This window comes from Temnothorax americanus, unplaced genomic scaffold (genome assembly GCF_048541705.1).
Source record: "Temnothorax americanus isolate GAGA-0224 unplaced genomic scaffold, ASM4854170v1 Scaffold74, whole genome shotgun sequence".
NCBI classification, from domain to species: domain Eukaryota; kingdom Metazoa; phylum Arthropoda; class Insecta; order Hymenoptera; family Formicidae; genus Temnothorax; species Temnothorax americanus.
Window position 1 is genome coordinate 126,871 of NW_027509797.1, and position 19,404 is coordinate 146,274.

Consider the following 19,404-nt stretch of genomic DNA (forward strand, 5'->3'; position numbering starts at 1 on the left):
GCATTAATATTCTTGCGTAACGTCTCGTTTTCGTGAACGAGATAGGTAGTCAGTGCGCGAACGAAAAATAATAAGTCAATTATAACGCGATGATTAGAGTTTTATGATATCACATCACACGTGCAAGGACGTGATATCATGCGGATAATGCCAGTCCATTTATGAAAGCTACGAGACCTGATAGAATCGCCTCTTGCGACGATAACGCGGTCTCGCGTGAAAAGAGATTATCATTCGGAATCGCGCAGAAAGTTTTGCGACGAGAATAAGATGAGAATCGTCCGAGAGGAGATCATCCTCACGCATAGTCGTGTCGGAATTAACCGAAGAATCGTTTTAAGAAGATATCTCGCTCAAATATTTCGCACAGTAGAAATACAACTGTCGATTAAACCTATACGATAGAGTACGCACGTCGCAGTCTCGTTGCGTATAGAAATACGCAATTAATACATCACGTTTCCTCAAAATACCTTTTTGGTGTATCTAAGATTATAATAAAAAAAAAAAAGATTAGATATAGGTATATTAAAACTTAGAACTAAAGAATAATAGCTTATTTCTTTAGTATTTCTTTAGTAAAGAATAAAACCTTAAAAAATATAGTTCCACTATTATTGAAGGCAAAAATATTTCCACGTTATAGGATCTTTAGATTTTATGTTAGAGAGATAAGTCGGATCAGTTCTGAAGCAATCGTCTCATACTGTTATCTTTTGCGAATCAAAGCGAGCAGCTCTCGTCGTTTACATAAAAAAAACTGGAACAAATTTTGCAGAAGGTTGCAGTTTGCGATCCTTTCTCTCCCTTTTTGTTCTTGAATTGCGACGTATCGCGATTGAAATCCAAAAAAGCTGAAGTAATATAATAATACGCGAGCAATTTTGCGAAACGGCGAAAAGGCCAAGATTTCACCGAAGGTCGAAAGAATAGCAAAAGGTTCTTGCAGTCGCGAAACGATACCTATATATCAACCGTCAAGCGATCGATCTAGTCACTTAGAGGAAATCACAGTCGCTCGAACGTGTAACGGTTTCCGTCGACGTCATTTAACGCAGCAATGTTTTTTGTTGGCACACACATTGTACGCACATTCAAGGATTTTCTTCAAGCTAGATTCTACGAGTCGGATTGCAGGCGGATTTAACTGAGAGACGCGCACCCCGTTCAACTTATTCTCTTCCTTATACGTCTGGTGTCGCGGCGATTGCATAAAACGGCGCGGCGATCCGCGCGTAATCGGACCGCGTGCGCGATCGACGCGAGTGGACCGTGTCGATCTCGCATGCATCTCGAGAAGAATACGTGTCTTTGTTTATGTAACTCGAACGTCGCGCTACTTCTTTTTGCATTTCGTTCGCGACGCTTCGATTCATGCGCGCGGTCTAATTTTTCGGAATCAGGAATCTGGAATACACGATCGGTCTTGCGAGACGAATATCGCAGATGCGACAGCAATGCTTCTACAATCGATTTGCAACGTTCAAACGTCAAAACGTGCACGTGTTTGCTTCTCGATATCACCTGTTATGTTGCTAAAATTTGCAACATATATTAATATGTTATATATTAGATATATATATATAATACTATATGTAATTTAATATATAATCCAATAACGATAAATTATTATTATTCACATTTTTCTAATCCTCGAAGGAAATTCACAAAAAAGAAATCATCCTTTTTTCTAATCTATCGACAATGACACCGTGCTGTAAAATATATAGCCGCGGATATCTGCGCAAATCTAACATATGTATATGAAGAGTGCTTAATACGACACAATAATCGTTTAATTGTTCTAAAGAACAATAAATATTTTCTTGTCGAGCTCAAAATAAAAATTTATTTTAAGTTTTGTACAATATATACATATAAATATAAAATTATCTATCGATACTTATTCGGTTTGAACGAATTTTGAAATTACACGACTGAACAAGACGTTTTGTGGTGGTTTCAATTAATTTTATTCCCGATATAACTTTTATCTTAACAACAATAACGGCGTTTGAAGCTCTCGCCAACAGAGGCGTTACGGTTTCGCCGATGTTGGACTAGGCAACGCCAATGTCGGTGGTGCAATGTGAGCGAACACGGTACAGACACGCTGCCAAACATTATATTTCACACACAAAGCAAGTATACAAATATCTTCTTTCTCGCGACTCTTTCCTGGAAGAGAAACGTCGGCATCGCTCGCAGTCTCTTCGCATCGGAAGAGACTTGGATCTGTGCGTGAAAGGGAATCGTTGCAAGTGGAGAACATTGATTCGCTCGAGCCTGTAATCGCTGACACGTAATGGCAAACGTAGCGCCGAGCACGTGACTCGTCTGGTGTAGGCTGGCGCTTAGTTTAAACGAAGTAGAGAAGCTTGAAAATACATGGAACCGGAGGGGAGAGAAAGAAAGAGAGTTATTTCTGCGTGAACGTCGAAGAAGGAACAAAAGTCGCATCGTCTTTCTATCATCTACAGCCAGTGCTTTGTGCTTGTCAATTCATTATCGCTAAAATCGACATTTTGAAGAAGAATTTGAAGATAATCACACATCTCTCTGTATCTCGCCACGATCGATAAGAGATAACGTGAAGTAAATAAATCGCGACTAGGGCAACGAACACATGCGCGCAGGATTTAGTACGATTTGATAAAGTGAATTAATTGCCCATCCTCGATAAGGTGAACCGAGTGATAAAGCGAGGTCGTGCGATCGTCGAGAGACGGAGAGAACCACTGGGCGAGATGTTGACTGTCGTTCGTAGAGCAACGCTCAGTCGTTTATTGGGACTTTTGACGAGTAGTTCGCCATCGCGCGCGCGCACTGTCACCGCCGGCACCAGAATGACGTCCACCGGATGCCAGGACCGCGACCAGAAGGTCGTCCCTAAGGACGAGGTCATCAGGTTCATCGAGGAATGTATGCGCAAAGCCGGCACCACGCTGGAAGACGCGCGCGTCGTTGGTCATCATCTGATGACAGCGGACTACAGAGGTCACTTTAGCCACGGGATGAACCGGATGCAAATGTACGTGCAAGATATCGAGAACAGGATCACCGATCCCGCCGCCCGGCCGCAAATCATCACCGATTTTCAGGTTCGAATGGATCTCTCTCTCTCTCTCTCTCGGTACTGCTGGTGGAATTTGAATATCGCGAGAAGAGAACCTTTAACTATTATAATTCACTCGTCACGCGCTCGTTTCGAAATTTCGTAATCGTTCCGTCTTTCGCGTACGTGGTGAAGCCATAGTTCGTTATCAATTGATTGCGGCGCGAATGTCACCAGTGACGTAAATGCCTTTTTCGAGTGCCGGGCCAATTAAGAAGGCTGTATACATACACGATATGTACCATAAAAAAAATGGTGTTTACATTCCACGGTAATGATACACGGGACACCCTTCCTCTCCTCTCTTCTTGTTGTATCGGCCTTCGTATCTTAACAACTGATGACCCGATAAGATACGCGTCTCCCTGATTAATAGGATTTACTTTCTTCGCCGGCAAATACATTTGTCGCCGACTAGTGAAACTTACATATGTTTCCTTTATCGCGTTTTCGATCGGCTATAATTATTAAGCGACTGCGTAATTGCGCGGTAACGCGGCTATTTTGTGTCAGTATCTGAGTATCTGTTTTATTTTTATGCTGTACACGCTCGACTCGGAACAGAATCGCTATAAGCAGATTCACTCGCGTTACCTTCGCTGAAATGGAACGGAAATTTTTCGAATGTAGTTGACAATTTGACGATCGGCAACAAACCGCGAGCACGAGCACTAATTACCGCTGTCGTGTCGTAATTACTTCTTAGAATAGCGTCGCGATAATCGCCGGTATGGTCGGAAGCACATGTGTGGTAATTTATTAGATAGACGCGCCGGTAATTTGGCGATCGGTAATAAACGCGCGAGCGCTAATTAACGCGGCTCTAATTACTTTTTGAAGCGGTATCTTTACTCGCGAGAATTACGAGTGTCGTCAAAAATACATGCGCTTACGTGCATAATAAGTAACTTTATTCGAGTGCGTCAAGCGTGATACGTGCCGCATGTTTAGCGAATCAAACGCAATCTCGGTATCAAAGGTTCGCGTTTAAAGATTTTATTTTTAATAAATTTTTAATAAAAGAAATTTCGAGAAGATTACAAAACACAGCGAAAACGCAAAGCTATAGGACTCCATATGCAAGTTCCACCAGATTTGCCAGAGTCTTTAAGAATTGTAGACTTTGCAGCTAGATCTAGGAGATCTTTTGCGTCACGACTTTCAGGCGATAGCTCTCGTAGACGGGAAGAACGGGCTAGGTCAAGTGGTCGGCAAATATTGTATGGAGCTCGCCATGGGGAAGGCCAAGAAATTCGGCATCGGCATGGTGGCGGCGCGCGGCTCCAATCACTACGGCATATGCGGTTACTACACAATGATGGCGATGGAGCAAGACCTGATCGGTTTCACCTGCACCAACACGAGCCCGTTGATGGCGCCGACGCGCAGCATCAAGTCCGGCCTGGGGACGAATCCCTTGTCCGTGGGCATGGCCGCCCGCGATGGCGACGGGTTCGTTCTCGACATGGCAACCACCGCCGTCGCTCTGGGCAAGATTGAGCTGGCCATCCGGAAGGGCGAGAATATCCCCGAGGGCTGGGCGCTCGGATCTGACGGAAAAGTGACTCGCGATGCCGAGGAGGCTTTCAAAGCTTCTTTATTGATGCCTCTCGGTGGCGCGGAGCACAATTCCGGGTACAAGGGCTACGGTCTGGGCCTGATGGTCGAGATACTCAGCGGTATCCTAACCGGAAGTCATTTCGGACCGAATATACGCGCCTGGAAGACCGGCGATAAGGTCGCCGATCTCGGGCAATGCTTCATGGCCATTAACCCGGAGGCCTTCGCGCCTGGATCGAAAGACAGATTGACGACTTTGCTCAAACAGCTGCGAAGTCTGCCCTTCTTCGGCGAGAAGCCGGTCCTGATCGCCGGCGATCCCGAAAGGCAGCACATGAAGAAGGTTGACATGGATGGCGGAATCACGTATCATCCGAACCAACTAGAGGCTTCGGAAAAATTCGCTAAACACATGAGCGTTCGACCGATGAAACTCGTTCCTAAATCCACTTAATTTTTTACTTATTAACGAAGGAGCTTCACAAATTATCTGATTTTTTTTATGTGTGTGTTTTATCGTTTACCGATTTTTAAAAATCCTAATATAAAGTATGAAAAAAAATCGAAAATTAATTAAATGCGCTGATTTATATATTCGTTGACTAAGCACTCATTATTGTGACAATATTTACATCAATTTTGATACTGATTTACAAACGTTGTGTAAGATTTTATTTTGTACTCGAATTGCATCCAATTGAAAATGTTCACGTATGTATATGTGCTTTATGGAACGATCGCTTTCTCAATTATCCGAAAACTTAACGAGATTATATTGACACGTAAGACTTATAAAAGTTGATTATATCAATCTCAGAGTTGTATGGATAATGTTTATGCCATGCCGAGGCAAATCAATTTGCATCACGTATGCAATTCGATGATTTGAGCAGACGCGATGTTCGTTATACGATGACATAACCAGAGCTACGGTTTGATCGCCGGTCGATGACGATGACGGCCTTGGACTTGCCCGCTCGTTCTCGATTACGGTTATTACGTCTTTGCGAGTGGGTGTCATCGATAATGTGGAACTCGGTAGATTATCGGAAACGAATACATCGCAAAACACGCAAACATTCAAGATCATTGTTTTATAAGTATTACGCATATTAATTACACATTTTTTTACCTGCGCGTTGCACGTGACTTTTTTTAAACAGATTTTGTGCGCATAAATAAATAAATTGATACAAAACACGAACGTATTGTTTTTTATAAAAATTATATTGATGGCAGTTTTATCATTTATGTTTATAGCGTATATTTTAATGTGTGTACAATGTATATTATATATGCACATAATATCGTGCAAATATATATATATATATATATATATATCTTTCAATAATATTGTATATATAAAAATTAAGCTACATATGCAAATTTTTTCTTTACCAATATTCGTGTAAAAAATCATCAATATATTCCTTATACATAATTTGTCAGTTTTAGAACTTAAAAGATTTATTTGAAGAAACTCTTTTCGTATTTTGCTGTTCGTATTTGCTTTTTCGTTCGAAAGCAGTAAACAGGGTTATCAGGCGACTGTGTCTCGCATAGACACGGCGTCTGACTTGAGTTTGCGTTATCAGTCAAAAGAGGACAAGATTATAAATGCTAATGTTCGCTGTTAATTTCTCAGAATCGAAAGCTATAGTTAATGAAACAAACAAGGCAAAAAATTAATTTGTTTCGTGAAATCCGGTTTTAAGGATGGTCTGTCAATAGTAATTTTTTGTCGAAAGACTTTTGTTACAGGTCTCTTCTAAACAGCAATGAAACTGGTTTTCTCGCCGCGTTCGTTACAAAGATTTCTCTTTAAGAGCTCATTGACAAAATTGGTATTCTATCCCGTCGAATGATCGAAAAGATTACCTCGCGCGAATGTATGCCGTGTTCGAGATGTGAATTACAATCGCAATATTGCGTTCTCTCGGTCAATGTGTCGATAAATTTAGAAATTTATATGACGTTTTATAGCCTCTTATTATACGTATTAAATGTGAATTGAGTTACAATTATCTCTTTCGCGTATAGTTATTTATAAAAATCTCGTATGATTAAAATATGAAATTTTATATCTTTGTCATATGCTATATTTACTTATTCATAATAATCTTTTGTGATTACATAATATTTCGATTAGTATATTAAATAATTGTGAATACTTTTGTAATAACGTTGTAAACTAAAGTGCCCGCGCCGTGTGTAATGCAATTATAGAGCTTCTAGAGCGGCGAAGGTCGGCCGCAATTATCACCATTGACTTTATTTCGAAAAGGAAATCTATACGTAAGCGATTGTCCACGAAGAAAAGAATCAGCCTTAAGAAAGATAATTTTACGGAAGTCTTGGAAGCGTCGCATGCGCTAATTGATTGTCGACAAGCGTGAATCTTAAAAGTCTATTGTTTTCTTATAAATGTTTTATTTAATATCTATTGTTATATTACACGACGGAATTTTTCTTTCTTGAAAAATTTACATTAATTTTTTTAATTTGCATTAATTTTTAAAATGAATTTACTCACCCATATTCTGCCTCTTGCGAGATAAACGACCGATCCGGCTCCGCATATTTTTCAGCTCGACGAAATCAGTAGATTCACGGGAGGTTCAGAAGTTATCGGCACGCTTTGTTTGTCGCCGCATTATCGAGCAGACAAGAACGACACGTTGGTCCCATCTTATTTTTTTACGCGATAACGCGGCTCGTCGCACGATCCAAGGGGTAGGAGCAATTAAAGACTTAAATGAAAAATATGTTGTTGCGCGAAATCGTTATGTGGTATCGCTATATATTAATGATAAAGTTGAAAGTAGAACTCAAACTTGTTTCTAAAAATTTGCATAACTTATCCTCTGACTCACAATCAGACAGACGATCGGCGGATTGGTATGAAACACAACTTGCTAAGAGAGAACTATACATGAGTCATTAAAACGCCGGTTAATGGCATCACAGTCGACGTTAATTAGACTTATCTCTTTAGTCGAATCTCCGTTCGGAGAACACTCAATAATCAAAGTATACCTATATATTTCTTCATCGATATATCTTACAATTAGATATAATTCTTTGAAAGAATAAATCTACGCGACCATTTTGAAAAACATTTGCAAGAATTATTAAGACTTTTCTAGGATTTATATATATATGTACACTGTTAGGTATTAAAGGATGAAATTTAAACCAATATACCTTAAGTTAAATAATATTTTGTTATTTTTAACTGTGTCGAAATTTGTTATTTTATCACAAAACAGTACTATTTTAACTCCATTGGTTTAGCTAAATTAACATTATTCTAGTTAAATTAACTTTACATTAATTGTAAGTAAAAGCAGTGGCGACCTAGATAGGAGTAGTTAAAAATGATTCAAATTGAGTATAATTTGACACTACGAATTTAACAGTGTGTTATAATGATTAATTTTCTAAATAATTAGCGTGTAAATAATCTGTACTCGTGTCATTAATCATCAGAATTTAAATCAATTATCGCATCGCCGTTCAATAATTATTTTGGTATCGCATCCTATGACAAAATTTGCAAATCACCATGCGCCTGCATAATCTGTTGGAGGAAGAAAAAATGTGAAAGTGATTGCTGAACCGACGGTATGTGTATTGTGACTCATTTCTCCGTCGCAGCTAAACAGGAAGGAAGATTCAATAATTGGACAAACGATCCTATCCAAAATGCAATCGTCTGCAGTGTTGACGCACTGCGGGCACAATAATTCATCGCCGTTCCATGTGACTCGCACATTAACTAATTCACTGCGATCTAACACACTGTCGGGGGGTCATGGAACCCATGGGACATCCGTGGCGTTCTGGGAGTTGCATTCCCATGACGGTCTTAACGTACGACATCACCCCGTGAAGAGTCGCCTTTAATGTTTGTCGAATAAAGCGCACACTGATATATCTCTTTAGTGTACATGATAAATACTCTATATCTTTTATTTGTGCTTTTATGATCTGAGAAATGTGCTTTTTAATCTGAAGATAAAGATTTTATTACTCGGTGAGAAAATTGCGCGCACTGGAATACGTTGCGATTTAATGAAAAACATGCGATATTCGTATTCAAATCCGTGTTTTTTGCAATCTACCGCAACCGCAAGTATATAATACAGCAAGTATAATAAATCAAAGTATTCAATTGCAATGCACAATACTGCGATGATTGATGAACTTTCCACGCGCGAATAAAGCGAGCCTGCAGTGGGGAAATTACACGAGAAGTAACGTAAATATGTTTGAATACCGCGAGAAGCATATATAAGGATGATGCGAATGAAACGTATCGTTTGCCGCACAATGATGCTTGCAATACGTTTCTTCGCGAGAATGCAAAATGCGCGTTGATCACTCGGAGATTATTGAGAGGTCAGCTCGTTCTCGGAAGGAATTTATCCCGGGTTTGCATCGAGTCAACTTTTCAAAGATCGTCATCGCGATTAATTACCGCGATTAATTGCCCCGTCTTTGCTCGATATTCGTTATCTGCGATCGCGATCAACGAAAATGCGCTTACACGCTCGATCTCCGCGACTTCTTCGCGAATCGTCTCACAATGATACTTCTGCTCAATTGCAATTGATGTAGATTACGCGAGTCTCTCGCGCTGTGTACAGATAAATCCATTAATACGATCACGGATATGCAAAACTCGACGAAATTCTATATTTTCGCGTAATCGCAGAAGATTGAACCGGACACCGTCTGACGTCTTTCGACTTAATGACGTATACAAAAGTACTTAAGTAATTGCTGGATCGACTTTATTCATGCGTCGCTAAAAATCATGATATATGTATATATATGGGCTTATTTTGCATTTTTACTAGTCTAGTCTAGTCTTTGTACTTCTTGCTTTCGGATAACTAGGATACATAAACGATACTCGCCGTCCGTCCGGATTATTTAAATGGATTTAGTTATACTTTTTACAACGCAGGTAATGTTTAACGATATCAATAAATCGCCGCTTATTTTTTTCCGTTTCTATACTTCGCACGATCTCGCATGGCAATTTTCAAATTTCTTGTCACGCTTAAGCACGCCGGTGCACGGTAAAACATTTTGCAAGTCTTGTTAAGCTGCGACGAAAGAAGCGTATCGGAAGTTATAATAGGTACATTATCGCGCGACGTTAATTTGCTGGCGCAAATTTGCGCGCTCGGCGGGGCTTTTGAGCGCACGGCATTATCTCTTTGCATCGCGATGTCCAATGTAGAAATAAGGCGACGAAGCAAACAAACGACTTTTACAGCCTGATCGGTCAACAGTTAAAGATCTTGCTTTGCGCGCGAGCGGCCAGATTACCGCTCTTGTTTAATTATCTGCACCTTGCTTTCGGAAATCACTCGACATTCGGCCACCGTGCGAGGAGGTACGTAACGATATCTCGTCTTTAATATTCGTGTTATATCGATCATAATTTCGGACGATACAAGATTAACTTAATATACCGGCCGCGAAACGATAAATTTTACATTTGTTTCTCACGAATCAATCGCGAGCTGCGATCATTTCCAATTATTTCGTCGATATCCTATATATAAAGTTGCGGACGGACATTGGCGGAACTGATGCTCAAATATATGTAACGTTTATAATATATCAGGGAATTAGAAAACCATTATTTATAAATAATGTCGAGATATATCGAAGATGTCATCGATCGGACTGATCGGAGTTGACCAGCCGGCGCTGGTTAAGACGACTATCCATCAAATTACGTGGTAATTTTGGTCAATGATAACTCATGACTTTGAAGGCAGCTTCCTACGAGCCCTCGTCGAGGGAAGTAGCCAATTGCCGTATATATACGGCTTTCGTACAGTCGCTACTAGAAATGCCGCCAATAAGATTCCTCTCGCGATGATACGCTTTGATATAGGATCAGCTCTCATGTATACGTATAATTACACGCAAATTTATCTTTTAACTCTCCCTTTCTCTCTACGAGGCGAATCAATAACTGACTATAGGATTGGAATTGATTAGCAATTATCAGCGTGTGTGTGGCATCCTTTTAAATAATGTAACTTTTATAAAACGGTCGTCTTGATTAACGTATAAACAAATGTAGAGTGACACGTTTGTTTTCACCGGCAAAATTGTGTGTATTATTGCACTTTCGAATTGAATTAAAATATACTCAAATTGAATTAAAATGTCGAGTTTGACAAGGGGGGTAGCGATTTCTTCCAGCACTGCGACGTACGCGAGGTGTCCGTTGACAATGGGCAATTTGACCGAGTGTGGGGGGGGGGGGAAATCGCGCATGTATGTCGTATGTACGTGTGCGACGTCGACGGCTGTCAGTGCGGCCTAATGAGTCTGTAAATTGGACCAGGCTATAGGGCCTTCTATCTGAGAATTGCACGGTCGGCTCTCTCGTCTCGCTGTCAGTGTGACTCACTGGCTTCGCGTGCGACGAGTTCTCGCTCGCGATTCTCGAACGTTCAACGTTCCTCCTCCCTGCGTGTGTTCGGTGTCAGTGTCACGGTGCCCCATCGATTTCCCCGTCTCCCTAGCTCGCGGAAGAGAAAAAGGCTCCAAAATCAGTTTCGGTTTTGCCGCGACTGTTTCACACGAAGAAGAAAAAAAAGCACGGCGGAACTTTACGATTTCGATGTATCGCGAGGAGATCGGTTTGTCGCAGAAATACTCTCTACTGAGGAACATGGATATGGGGAACGTGCATATTTAACATGCACGCCGGAAGAGGGAGAAGGTTGTAAAGCGTTGATGCATCACGAGGAAATATCGAACGACCGTATACGCGCGTGGGTGCATAATCCGTGAAATCGACGCGATCGAGCGGACAGCGCAAAAATGGCGAGTCAAACCGCGAAGAAGGAACTTTTAGAGGAGACTCTACATCATCCGGAAGGTAGCGAGGAAGAAGTGGATAAAGAATGGGAGGAGTTCACAAGACTAATGGCGAAATTAAAGGAAAACCGCCGGAATCGGCCGCACAGGTACATTTGCGCGGAATGTTCCGCCTTGATTCCAGAGGTAGCAGAAAGTAGAGAAGCACACACTAAAACTTCGAGTAAAAGAGATCCAATCCATTTGGATGTACAATAGAAGGATTTTCGAACAAAAAAAATAAAAAATAATAATTAGATGCGGATTTAGAAGCCAATAGACAACTCGAGAGTTTTCCAATATTATATTAAAATTATTTTAAAACGGGTGATTAAGATTATCCAGGTAGAACATAAAACTCACAATGACATCACGATGACGTCGTCATGACTCTTTATTTAATTATCACTTAAAAGTTAAAATTAACTCCACTTTAACGTTACTTTGACGTCGTCATGACCCATTGTTCTATCCTGTTCATTATTATCCCCTAATAACACACAAGGCAACAAAATGTTAAATAACAAAATTAAACACAAATAACTCGGAATCTTTTTTTAGACCGTCGCAAGCATTCTACCCATGTCCTCCGCTAAATGCGGACGAAGAGCAGCAAGAGTTTGATCCTTTCGACTATATTAACACGATTGTAAGCAATTCTTTTTTGACAATGAGTTAGTCCATCGATCTGTCTCTCGAAGCGACCGCAAAATATATGTTGCTTGTATGAGCATGCAACTTAAAAGTTATTATTAGACGCACTAAACGCCTTATTGCTAGTTTTTCCGGTGTTTCGAAGTCGTGTATTTTACACTTCACGTGACGATTTTTAAATTTATATTTGAACTCTGAAGACATTTACGATCGTATTTTACGCGACTAATTACTGTTGTTTCTGATAACGTTAATGACTGCTCAGAAGCAATTTATAATTAAACCATGACTATTTGTTGCTAGATAAGTCCAAGATTTGTCAATGTTTATTGCAATTGTCAAATTTTGTTTTAACTCAGATATTATATATATACAAATTATTATATACGCAACAAACGTCAAAGATTTTCGCAAAACATTCGCTGAAATATATATTACTTGCTTTTACGATACACTTTACGTCCTACGTTTCTCTCATCGGGAATTAATATTTCATAAATTGCCGACTCGGCTAGTTTTGATGCAATGCCATGATATGAACCGGCGATTTGTCCGAGATTTTCTATGGTCCGTGTCCGTAAACCATCCTGCAACACTGAACCCAATGGCGCGACCTTTGGACAATTGCCAAGTGGGCGAGACTACATTTCAAATAAACGATTTCACGAGATCGTTGTCGGACACGGCTGCATTAAAGGAACGTACATATCGTCTTTTCTTTTTTACTATTAAAGTGTTTCTAAAAGTTTATGAATTTATGATATAACTTCCAGATATCTGTAGTATAAATTCGATCTTTAACGTTTGTTATCTATATATATTTCGCATTATTAGCGCAAGGCACGCTTGATGTTGATTATGTCAGTGTACGTTACAAAAAGATGATTTGCCCGTGCGCAGGAATGTGCGCGCGTATACGATGGACCTTGACTCGTCGCGTATCACACAGGAAAATATCGGCCTTGTCGCGTGTCCGGTCATGTCGAAATCTTTAAGCAAATTTAGAAGCGCCGGCCGGCGCGGATCTTAATTTTCACGTGAAATTATCTGGGGGAAAAGATCTAAATTCCTTCTTTTTTTTTATTCCATGTGAAAATACGAGTAGACCATAGGGTAAACTCGGGTAAGATGGCCATACAGGAAAGATGGCCAACCCATGTTCATTCGATGTTTCATGGCGAGCTAGATTGAAAAAACATAGGTTGGCCATCTTTCCTGTATGGCCATCTCACCCGAGTTTACCCTATACGAATGAGATACTAAATTTAATCGATTAAAAATGTTTGTGTAACTTGCGAGAAGAGCACCGATCTATTTGCAGCGAGAATTCGCGAGAATTCTCTTCTTTACGCTTCTTTGTGTAAAATATTTATTATAAAATATATATACTTACAAAAAATGCGGCAGAAACCGTTAATAGACATTTCTCATATAATTTTGCTTAATATACTTACAGTGTTCTCGCGTCGCAAAATTTACGATTTACTTGAGGTTCGGAATAGATGGGACGTTTGCGATTTATCGGCAATTCCGTATCACACGCGGCGTGATATTAAGTGACCGTGCGGTAATCCGTCAAGTATTATACGAGCGACAGGTGTCTCTTTTCCATATATCTCGCTACAAATTGAAAATTTCTCGACGCTCGCGACTGTTATTTCGCGAAAACAATGCGTTTCGTGACGCGACCGCGTGCCCGCGACGGGCATGGTTTAATAGCGCGCGGTAACGATTCACATTAGTCATCGCAATTAACCAGTTGATCAGCTGCCAACGAATCGCGAACGATTCTCGCGACTGTTTCACAATTCGCGGCGGTGTAAATGCGGAGTTTCGGTAACGTTTGTAAGTACTTGTAATGCAAGACCTTCTGCACGCGATTGAATTGAGGCAAAATTGGTGGAGAAGCGAATCGCGCGTTGCAAAGTTTCGCACACAAATTTGTTAAATATTTAACAAATTTAATTACTGTCTAACAATAAATAGTAATTGTTTTATAATTATACATATATTAATTATCTTGTTTGGTTGATATCTTGCAATACTTTAATTTACGTCAAATATCTAAATTCCCGCGTGGTTTTCCGTAGCAGGACACTTCGACTTGTGCTATTCGTGCAAAGTGTCTGAGGCGGATTTCAGGAAATACTATTAGCGCGCGTAAAATCGCGTGCACCCGCGTATCAATTCACGCGGAGAGCTTGATAATTCAAAGGAGTACGCGCGGTCTTTGCAACGACGCGACGTCTTTCTAAGCAACGCTTTTATGCGCGCGAATGAGCTCTTAAGGACTCGTTATGCTTATCGAGCACGCGTGACCAGCATGAAGAGATCCTCTTGTTACCACTACGCACACATATGCACATACCCTATGTTTCTATGCATATACATGATACATATACAATATGTAATATGTATATGTATATGCAGATTACACACAGCACAGGTTGAATCTAATCTGCACTCTCGTGATCGTGCAATTTCCGGGTGCATCCACGCACCGCTTGATGGCTTAGCTCTCTTTTATGCCTAGCGTTACTTTCTGGTACTGCCAGTAATTCGCAAGTGTCATATTAATTATATAATTAGTAAATATTAATGTAATGGCAAAATAATTAGGATAGCTATATAATGTTTGAGACGAATGGACAATTTAAATATAATTTGGGCAATTTGTTTTGCGTGCGGGTATTTATGTTCGAGTCTACTCATTATCCGTAACGCCAATCGGTTAGGAGCCTAAAATTGGATTAGGGGCCGATTGCCCAGTGGAACGTGGTCACGATGTGCGTAGTCGTCAGCTCTTAAATGTCACCTATATTTCAATCTACAGAATCGAACTTGCCCGATCTTGTCTAATCTCGTGTTTCTCGTGACAAATCGATCGTCCCGCGCACACGATTAAAACGCCACTGAATATTTCATCGGCATTATCTCCTCCATTCGTACGCCGGAAATTAAAATACACGCGATTATCAGACTAAAAGATTTCTAGGTCTGCGATTAAATCGAACCGATATCCCGAAAGTATATCACACAAACCGAACTCCGCGATTTAATGCACAATCGTACAGGAGAGTCGCGATGTAACCGCCCGGCGAAATCGTGTGTGATGCGTGCCGCATCTGTCACCGCATATTTATATCGTCAACTAGTCTCGCGGCGGACGCTGCCAGAATCGTGGTATTACACGTCAAGCACGAGATCATTGACGTTGCGATCGAAACAGACTCGATCCTGTTTCACAAGATAATCTTTAAGATAATGTCACGCGGTCTTTTCTCCATATAAGAAAGATGATTCGCGAAATAATCGTGATAAGGAAACGTCACTCACATAGATATCTATCGATGTTCTTACTCTTCATAATATTATTTTCTGCCCGCTTAAACCGCGATTGATAACGTGCGTGACTGATCGTTGGGCGGTCGATCAGAGAACAATATAAATTTGAAGCAGACGGGTAAATAAACTGAGTTGTCGCGTACCGAACTTACGAATACGTAAAAGTGATCGCTAGGTCTATCAAAAAAGTAGAAACGGTACATAAGTATGGTGGCGAATAAATAACAGGCGCGATCTCGTGCCAAGTATATTTTCGAAACGAGATCTCGGGACACACTGTATAACAAATAAATCTTACATATATATATGTACGACATGCGTGCGACGCGACGAAATCCAGATTCGAGAATTTTTCGAAATAAGTGACGTTGCACGGGCGTGAGTTCGCGATAGAAGATGATGCGTCTTGAAACCAGGGCGCGCATCAGGTGAATTTACCCGGCATCAGGTGAAACGTCGCAGCTTATTCGACAATAAACAATAGGATTTCGCCCTGTCGTCGCTGGCTGGGCGACGCTAAAAATAAGGATTTTGACTGTTGCCAAACTTCAACAAATATTCCCACTGAGGTGCGAAGCAGACATTCACGAGACGTCGCCGTTTAGTTTGCGCTCGTGTGTACGCACGTACAGATGCATAGAATTATTGTTTAAAAAAGGAATTTCTCGAAACAGTCGTGAAAATTCGCGCAGACGTTGCCGCAAGTTTATCGCGAGCCGCTAAAGTCGTTCAGGAGTTCGCATAAATTAAAATGTAACAGACGTAAACAGTTACGGGAGACGTAAGCAAAATTATAAATTGAAATTGAAGCACAAGGATTTAAAAATTTGGTGTACTAGCGAGGCAGTACTAAACGGTGAAAAATTTTCTCGAATGACATTTCGAAGAACGTAAATAAGATTCGTGCAGTGATGGAGAATCTAAGAATTTGTTGGTGTAGAAAAAACAACGCAGACACTTTTATACGTATTATATACGTAAGGAATTTATAGAAAATTTGGGAGACGATATAAAAATTTGTTGACATACCGGAAAGTTAATTATTAATTATTAAACAGCAAAGGAAAAGTGACGTAGAGTACTTCCAGTGCTTTTTCATTATTTCGTTCAATTGAATCCTTGTTAATTATTCTTATTTATTTATTTATTACCTACGAAGTAGCCGTTGCGTAAGAATGCGCAAGAGACGAAGAATAAGAATCGTACATATTAAACGAAACTATCGAATTTTGGGATTTATTAAGTTTCAAAATTATTAATGACTCTTTAATCGACTTCTGAGCATGATGACGATGAGGCGATATCGGACGGTAATTTTTCGACGAAATAAAACACACTTTTTAGTGGAAGTGAATGACGAGCAGACGCGAGTTTCTCGAGAAAAATATCAGATTTATCCGCGTGTGGCTGCATCTCGCAGCGAAACTTCAGGATGTAGATTAAGAAGGTGGTATACGATCGTGCAGTGATGTACGAAATGGAGGAGAAGCCGAGGAGAGACGCATCTTTAAGCTTAAATTCGAGTTTCCGCGAGTCGAGTAATCCAAGTGACGAATCCTCGATGCAATCCGTGAAACTTCTCGCCCAGCTCTCCCTGCCGACCTTGGTCTTGAACAGGGCATACTTTGTCTGTAACGACAACTACCTTGTAAGTGCACGCTCGCATTCTACTCCTACCGTTATCCCGCGACGACGGGGTAGGTTTCCCGTTCAAGACGGTCTCGACGCGAGAGCGCACAGTTTTCCCGGCATTACGGCCATTACAAACAATTTCGTACAATTGTTTCTTAGGGACCGCCCCGCGCGCGCGCCGCGCCGGTGATAAGCTCGGATCGTTATCTATCGTCGCTCGTGTGAAGACGATGATAATCATCGTGTAGACAATTGTGACGTAGCAATGTTTATGCAACGACATATTATATTTTTAGCGTGCGTGACATTAACTCTTTTCTTTTTGCGTAATACGCTTATATTAAATTAACAAATAAATGGATCCGACGGCGTTTGAAGAAATATAATGGCTGTGTTCTCATTGTTCTCAAATTCACTGTCACTAGCAGTACTAGCAACTGGCAGTGAATATGAGAACACAGCTAATGGACCAATCGATCGTGAGCCGTTTCTTAGACTAGCGTATCGCATCAGCAATCTTCTGTCTGCCAAGAAATTTTTTTTATCGTTTTATCGAATATCAATCGCTCGAGACGTGACCGGTTTTTGGATTAGATAAAAGCTTGTTTTGATAGATAGTTTTCGCATCGTATGATATCAGATTTTCAGTTTAAAGAGAGAAACGATCGTTTTAATATCATTAAATTATCAATAAAACGCGGGAGGCTCGCTCTTTCGCATCTCTAATATTTCTCTGCTCGTCGACTAGCGCCGTAAGAAAGTAAATTGGCGACAACTTTGTTTATCTTTGGAGGCAAGTTTATCGAAGCCGAACGTTTCTATTCTCTGATTAAATAATAGGTATACGTAAAACACGAGTCACACTCCAAGTTTGGTCAACAAGCCAATTTCACGATATTCGAGGCGGTCGAGACGAAACTATATTGAACAATATTGAATTATGCGAACGATATATATTGAGTCATTTCTTTTATTTTTCTAAAAGATTGTAATTATCTAGAATAGATTGCAATTATCTAGCATGACTTTTTCCGATAACCATATCGGACAAACCGTATATATGAATTGAATACTTAACAATCAGATCTTGTGGTAGGACGAAAAGATACGATGTGATTGACTAACAGAATGCGCTACGCGTTAAACTACAGCGAAATTATTTTAATATTTGGCTGATGATAATTATTGTATGCCGAATGCAGTTATAATTCTTAGCAATGATACATAATTTATCACGTAATTTCTGCATGAAATTTTTGAATGGTATGTTATTATAATTTCATAAAATTAATTGCGTATATATCTTAAATACATCTAAAATTAATTTTCCTCGAGTAATATCACTCACTCTTTCGAGACCTCAGAGACATTAAAAGTTCATTGGCAATCAGCTAACATATATATATTTGCGTTCCCGCTTGTCTTGTATCGTTCTTTCATAAGAAGAATTTAAGTTTCTTAACGAGAATATATAAATACGTCGTCTTTATAAGCAAATAGGACACTTTTAGGTAAAATCGTATTACATTACACTGTCGCATGCTCTGAAACATCGCCATTGTCACAAAATCATTAAGAGTAACTCTAAAACTAAGGGAAATTTCTAATTAAACTCCGAATTTGACATAAATATATACGCAGGAAATGTTATAAATATCGAATGCGACGAAAATTATATTTTACAATGTCAAGGCAAATTGAGTCTCAATTAAAGCTCTATCTAATTCTATATGAATACGAATTATGGACCAAAAATGGGTCTAGAATTTGAACGAGCGAGTCTGTTGTCTCTCGTCTGCGCGCGTGAATCGATTGATTAGCAACCAAGCGTTCGAAATGACGCGGAATCGGCTGCCTCCAGATGTATGGTCGCTACACGAAGGACTTGGGTGAGTACGCGAAGGAAGAGGCACGCAAGCTCAAGTATCATGACAAAGCGAGGCGAAAGTATGATAAAACGAGAGCAGAGGATCTGCGGAAGTCCAGGCGGGGTCCTCTGTGTCGAAAGCTGCTGGCCCTGCTGGCTTTCGCCTGGAAACACACCGGCGCCCGGTTAGGTGAGGACTGGATTTTCCTTGCCCTCCTCGGCATCATTATGGCACTCATCAGTTACGCCATGGACCGTGGCATTTCCATGTGCAATAACGGTCAGTCTATATACTTTGCTTTTGGAAATAAATTTCACACCCTCGCGTGCGAAATTT

The 19,404-nt window shown here is 40.3% G+C and overlaps 2 protein-coding genes across 5 annotated transcripts in view; both read left to right on the forward strand.

Moving 5' to 3' along the window:
- The window catches only part of Clc-a (chloride channel protein 2), a 34,083-nt gene that overhangs the window by 8,699 nt on the left and 5,980 nt on the right, over positions 1-19,404 (forward strand). Inside the window, exons 1-3 of one of the 4 annotated variants that reach the window (XM_077422867.1) lie at positions 11,023-11,679; positions 12,131-12,218; positions 19,062-19,347. In XM_077422867.1, the coding sequence (XP_077278993.1) occupies positions 11,534-11,679; positions 12,131-12,218; positions 19,062-19,347 (520 nt within the window). In that variant the 5' untranslated portion in view covers positions 11,023-11,533. Of the gene's footprint in view, positions 1-9,961; positions 10,083-11,022; positions 11,680-12,130; positions 12,219-14,838; positions 17,217-19,061; positions 19,348-19,404 lie in introns of those variants that run through there. The other 3 variants (XM_077422870.1, XM_077422868.1, XM_077422869.1) reach the window with 3 other exon arrangements.
- On the forward strand, positions 2,053-6,047 carry LOC143906671 (putative oxidoreductase YjmC). The gene is made up of 2 exons (XM_077422908.1): positions 2,053-3,101; positions 4,281-6,047. Exons 1-2 carry the CDS (start codon positions 2,748-2,750, stop codon positions 5,127-5,129), a joined length of 1,203 nt encoding a protein of 400 aa, XP_077279034.1. The 5' UTR covers positions 2,053-2,747; the 3' UTR covers positions 5,130-6,047.